The sequence below is a fragment of the Ranitomeya variabilis genome, chromosome 5 (genome assembly GCF_051348905.1).
Source record: "Ranitomeya variabilis isolate aRanVar5 chromosome 5, aRanVar5.hap1, whole genome shotgun sequence".
NCBI classification, from domain to species: domain Eukaryota; kingdom Metazoa; phylum Chordata; class Amphibia; order Anura; family Dendrobatidae; genus Ranitomeya; species Ranitomeya variabilis.
Genome location: NC_135236.1, coordinates 666,752,070 through 666,758,069, shown reverse-complemented (window position 1 = coordinate 666,758,069; position 6,000 = coordinate 666,752,070). Strand labels below are relative to the sequence as shown.

General features: G+C 46.3%; 1 protein-coding gene across 3 annotated transcripts in view; it reads right to left on the bottom strand.

The window, feature by feature from the left end:
- Positions 1–2,417: 2,417 nt before the first annotated feature.
- Positions 2,418–6,000, bottom strand: part of DENND5B (DENN domain containing 5B) — a 65,978-nt gene continuing 62,395 nt past the window's right edge. For all 3 annotated transcript variants that reach the window (XM_077266670.1, XM_077266671.1, XM_077266672.1), the window contains one exon: positions 2,418–5,544. In XM_077266670.1, the coding sequence (XP_077122785.1) occupies positions 5,361–5,544 (184 nt within the window). In that variant the 3' untranslated portion in view covers positions 2,418–5,360. The remainder of the gene's footprint in view (positions 5,545–6,000) is intronic.

Here is a 6,000-nt window from a genome sequence, read left to right as displayed (position 1 = left end):
AGATATCACACACATACTACAGTTATCACACACACACTACAGATACCACACACACACACACACACCAGAGATACCAGCTCATATACACAACTCACAATCTCCTCTCTGGTACAGGGGTGGCTGATGTAAACCGGCTGCAGCTCCTCAGCTTCTCCTGACTAAGGCTAGTTTCACACTAGCGTCGGGAACAACCCGTCGCTGTGCGTCGGGCCGACGTTCCCGACGCTAGTGTGGTCTCCGCCGCACAACGGGGGCAGCGGATGCATTTTTCCCACGCATCCGCTGCCCCATTGTGAGGTGCGGGGAAGTGCGGGGAGGTGGGGGCGGAGTTCCGGCCGCGCATGCGCGGTCGGAAAAAGTGGACCGTCGGGAGCAAAAAACGTTACATGCAAGGTTTTTTTCTCCCGACGGTCCACTACCACACGCCCAAGCGTCGCAAAACGGACGCGACGTTTGGCAATGCGTCGCAAATGCGTCGCTAATGTTAGTCTATGACGAAAAAACGTATCCAGCAAGAACTTTTGCTGGATGCGTATTTTCGGCAAAATGACGCATTTGCGGCGTATTGCAGTTAACGCTAGTGTGAAACTAGCCTAAAGCGGCTCTGTCCCGCACCTCCCCCCTGCTCTCGCCTTCTGTCCCGGGGTTATTTTGGCTTTCTCTTAAAGGGAACCTGTCACCCCGTTTTTTCCGTATGAGATAAAAATACTGTTAAATAGGGCCTGAGCTGTGCATTGCAATAGTGTATTTTGTGGACCCCGATTCCCCACCTATGCTGCCGAAATACGTTACCAAAGTAGTCGTTTTCGCCTGTCAATCAGGCTGGTCTGGTCAGATGGGCGTGGTGTCTTCCCCCAGATCTTGCTTAGTTTTCCGTTGGTGGCGTAGTGGTGTGCGCATGCCCAAGGTCCCGAATCCACTGCACAGGGGAGTGAAAATAGCGTGATGTGCGACATTTCATTGGTGATCGGTGGGGGCGGCCATCTTCCTTTGGCCGCGCGTGCGCAGAAGCGGCGCTCTGCTGGCCGCGGCTTCAGGAAAATGGCCGCAGGATGCCGCGCGTGCCTAGATGGAGATCGCGGCGGCCATTTTCCTGAAGCAGAGATGCGACACCTCGTACACACCCGACTCCGCTCCGTACACCCCCGACTCCGCTCCGTACACCTCGTACACACACGGCTCCGCTCCGTACACCTCGTACACACACGGCTCCGCTCCGTACACCTCGTACACACACGGCTCCGCTCCGTACACCTCGTACACACCCGGCTCCGCTCCGTACACCTCATACACACCCAGCTCTGCTCCGTACACCTCATACACACCCGGCTCCGCTCCGTACACCTCATACACACCCGGCTCTGCTCCGTACACCTCATGCACACCCGGCTCTGCTCCGTACACCTCATGCACACCCGGCTCCGCTCCGTACACCTCATACACACCCGGCTCTGCTCCGTACACCTCATGCACACCCAGCTCTGCTCCGTACACCTCATACACACCCGGCTCCGCTCCGTACACCTCATGCACACCTGGCTCTGCTCCGTTCACCTCATGCACACCCGGCTCTGCTCCGTACACCTCATGCACACCCAGCTCTGCTCCGTACACCTCATACACACCCGGCTCCGCTCCGTACACCTCATGCACACCTGGCTCTGCTCCGTTCACCTCATGCACACCCGGCTCTGCTCCGTACACCTCATGCACACCCGGCTCTGCTCCGTACACCTCATACACACCCGGCTCCGCTCCGTACACCTCATACACACCCGGCTCCGCTCCGTACACCTCATGCACACCCAGCTCTGCTCCGTACACCTCATACACACCCGGCTCCGCTCCGTACACCTCATACACACACTGCTCTGCTACATCCACCCAAACCCCTCCTGACCTCACACAAAAGCTTACCCTCCTCCAGCATGATGACAAACAGCACTGCACTACTGTCCTGCACTACACGGAAGCCCTTGATCATGTGACTCCAACTCCTCCCCTCCTGTGACCTCATCACAGGTCCTGTGCGCACAGAGCAGTGGCAGCTATAGTAGTGGTGTGCGGCTCTCTGCGGTGGAGGGGCAGTAAGGAAGAATTATTTAAAGGGCCGGCGGCCCATTTTGTAGCTTAGAGTTCTTAGGAGCCCGCCCAGTCTGCTGGACTGGGTGGGCCCCTAAGCACTGCGGGCCCCGTCGCAATTGCGACCCCTGCGACCGCGGTAGTTACGCCCCTGCCTGTAGGTATTAAAATATATTTATGTTTTCCTGTAAGAGAGAGAGAGAGATATATATATATATATATATATATATATATATATTTTATGTTATTTGTTTACGTAAAAGGATAAAAAATATATATATTTTTTTATAAGTTTTACCGTAAGAGTATAAGAAATGTAAAAATATTTCTTTTAAAAAATGAAAAATACAAAAAGCTAAAAATGTTTAAAGTTTTCCTGCATGAGTATAAAAAATAAAATACCAATATATAAAATAAATTAAATAAAATTTACATCAGAAGCAGTTACATAAAACAGCACGACAATTTTGAGATAAAACACATTTTAATACTGAAAAAAAAAACAAAAAAAAAAACAAGAAAAACAAAAACCAGTGTCAAATTCATACAGTACAGGAAAGTTAATACTGATGTGGAAACAAAAGCAGCATTACCCAAAGCAACTTTTCCTGGTTACAGAGGAGACAGTAAAACCAAACATTTCCATGATACAGATACATTTAATCAATTAATGGATTAAAGAAAAAAAAATATATCAAAGACAAAAAATAAAAAACTTTCCTGGGTGTTGAAGTACATGTAATGCACTAAAACCGTGAAGGTACAGCAAATGTATTATTGTATTGCTCGGGCAAAAAAAATTGCCGATGCTTCAAAAGAAGTATCCAGCATGTGTGTCTATTACAAACACACAAACGTCGAGGTGTTAATGAACCACAAGTCCCAGTGACGGCTCATCAGCCTATAAGAGTATCTGAATACAAGATAAAGCATTTCACAATACAATAAAAGAGCAAAAAAACACACAAAAAAAAAAAAAAAAAAAACACTCCTGGCAAATGTTACAAAATGCAACAACGCATTTCAGGTTTTCAACGGAAGACGGGAGAAATTAAATAAAAATAACGTAAAAAAGGTGCAAACAAAAAAAAAAAAAAAAAAAAGTGGATCAACATATACAGTTAGTGGAAGTCTTACTTTTAGACAGTACAACCCCCTTATCAAATGTAACAAGTAGTGCAAAATATCTCTTATTCAACCCCCTCGCCTCCCCAAAATCCCAGTGTATGAGAATAAATAGGTAGATTTACAGTAAAATTAACGGTTTACGGATTAAAAAAAACAAAAACCTCAAAATAATACCTATAAGTATCATTTGATTGACAGATAGTCCCCTTAAAGTGAACACACCAGAAAAAAAAAAATAATAAAATAAAAAAAAATAAAAAAAAAATCACACCATGAGACTTGGAAAATCACAATTAGTTGCTATAGAATAAGTAATCTATGCAATAAATGCATAATATCACAGCTTCATGATTCTTCCAATGTAAAAACTGGAAAGTTACCACCCGTCATCCCCTAGCCCCGTTTACATGTATATTGAGATATGATTGACAAAAAACGCACAAATCCGGACAAGGGAATCGGGAATGTTCTGGGCCCCACGGACAGCGATTATTACATTCACAGACTAGGGATGGCCACGTCTTAATACTTGCACTGGTTTCTTGAGATATAACATAGGAAAATAATTATTTTTTAGGATTCTCCAGGTATTTACAACTTGCACCATTATCTCCAGGCATGCTTATCGGGTTGGGATGACATAACGGGGCACCGGAAATGTGTATGCGGTAGCTGCAGCCATTTTTTGGCGAGTTGGACTTAAAGAGATAATTGTGAAAATATATGAGTGATATGCTAAAAAAAGAGCCAATACAATATGTCTATGCAATGACAGTGCTGGGTAGAATGATAAGCCGCACGCTCAGCGACATCACTGGAATGAATGCAGGATAGGCCGCGCGCTCAGTGACATCACTGGAATGAATGCGGGATAGGCCGTGCGCTCAGTGACATCACTGGAATGAATGCGGGATAGGCTGTGCGCTCAGTGACATCACTGGAATGAATGCGGGATAGGCCGCGCGCTCAGTGACATCACTGGAATGAATGCGGGATAGGCCGCGCGCTCAGTGACATCACTGGAATGAATGCGGGATAGGCCGTGCGCTCAGTGACATCACTGGAATGAATGCGGGATAGGCTGTGCGCTCAGTGACATCACTGGAATGAATGCGGGATAGGCCGCACGCTCAGCGACATCACTGGAATGAATGCAGGATAGGCCGCGCGCTCAGTGACATCACTGGAATGAATGCGGGATAGGCCGTGCGCTCAGTGACATCACTGGAATGAATGCGGGATAGGCTGTGCGCTCAGTGACATCACTGGAATGAATGCGGGATAGGCCGCGCGCTCAGTGACATCACTGGAATGAATGCGGGATAGGCCGCGCGCTCAGTGATATCACTGGAATGAATGCGGGATAGGCATGATGGGATAAGCAGCAAGTTCAGTGATGTCACAGATTCTCATTATGGGATAGGCAGCAGGTTCAGTGAGGTCATCGATTCTGGTAAAGATGAATACCGCATGATAATCGACATCACCGGCACTAGTGAAGCCATTGGCTGCATGATCAATGATGTCATCTATTTTAGTGACCGGATAGGCTGCGCGCTCAGTGATGTCATCCGTTCTCGGGGATCTCACCAGCTCCAAGTAAGAAAATAAAAAGCTGAAGAAGAAGAGTCTGAGTAAAATGGACGTTTCTACCGCACACAGGCGCCTGTCATTTCACGGCTCAGAATATTTCTACACAACGGAAAAACAAATGAGCGTCTGGCGAACAAATAATAATCGAAGCACCGAGTTGGGGAGAAGAAGTTCTTGCAGTAATTCCACCATCCAGGAGGAAATTCAGGAATTAGAAAGGAGTAGAAGAGAAATCCGCCTGGAATATACTCCTCCTCTTTATAAAACTACAGCCGTATATACAGACACAGCGGGAAAATACTCTATTGTACTAAATATCTGATTCAAATATACTAACAGTGTGAAGACACCAGTGGCAGCGGCGGCAGCGCGGCTACGTACGGTGGAGCCGCCGGCTCAGCGCTCCCAGTGACTTGCTACTATTCAGTGTATTGCAGCACAGAACTCTGCAGCGCGGTATAAAGGTTCAGAGAAAACTCTGAAACGGAAAAAAATAAGATCCAGAAAAAAAAAAAAAGAAGTGGAATCTAATACTGTACAGCGTCCCGGACGCGTTCCTACACGTCTACGCCTTTAGTAAGCGACCCCTCCAGGACGATGTTAAAGTCTTGTAGAGTCTGCAGGACCCGGACGAGAGAATTAACCATCATGTTGTCCCTCAGCAGAGCGGTCTCCTCGTACATCCGAGTGATGGCCGGACACTCGGCCAGAAGGGGGATCCACTGGGCCAGCAAGTGATCCCTGGAAAGAAGGAAGATCGAAAATATCAGAAGTGTAAGATAAAAAAAATAACCTCATGATTAAAAAAAATAAATAAGGTCGGTGCCCTCCCTCCCTAACTAACTAAATTTGTAGTCTGTAGCTATGGAGATGCATAGTTTTTGTATAGGAGCTGTATACTCAAAACCGTAGGTGGTTTTTAACCCATTTAAAGAGGTTGTCTGGACACAACATATTAAACACCTATCCATAAGTCAGTGACCGATTAGTGGGTGATCACCTGTTGATAGGGTATCAATAAGCTGTGCCGTGACAATCCCTTTAAAGACGTAGGCACCTCTCATTATTTTGCACACCTTATAAGATGAGAGAATATTTATTTAATTAGTTTGAGCAATTACACATGCATGTATACCAAATGTGATTTTTATTCCTACACTTTTACATGAGGAAATAGGCAATTTAAACAATTTTTTT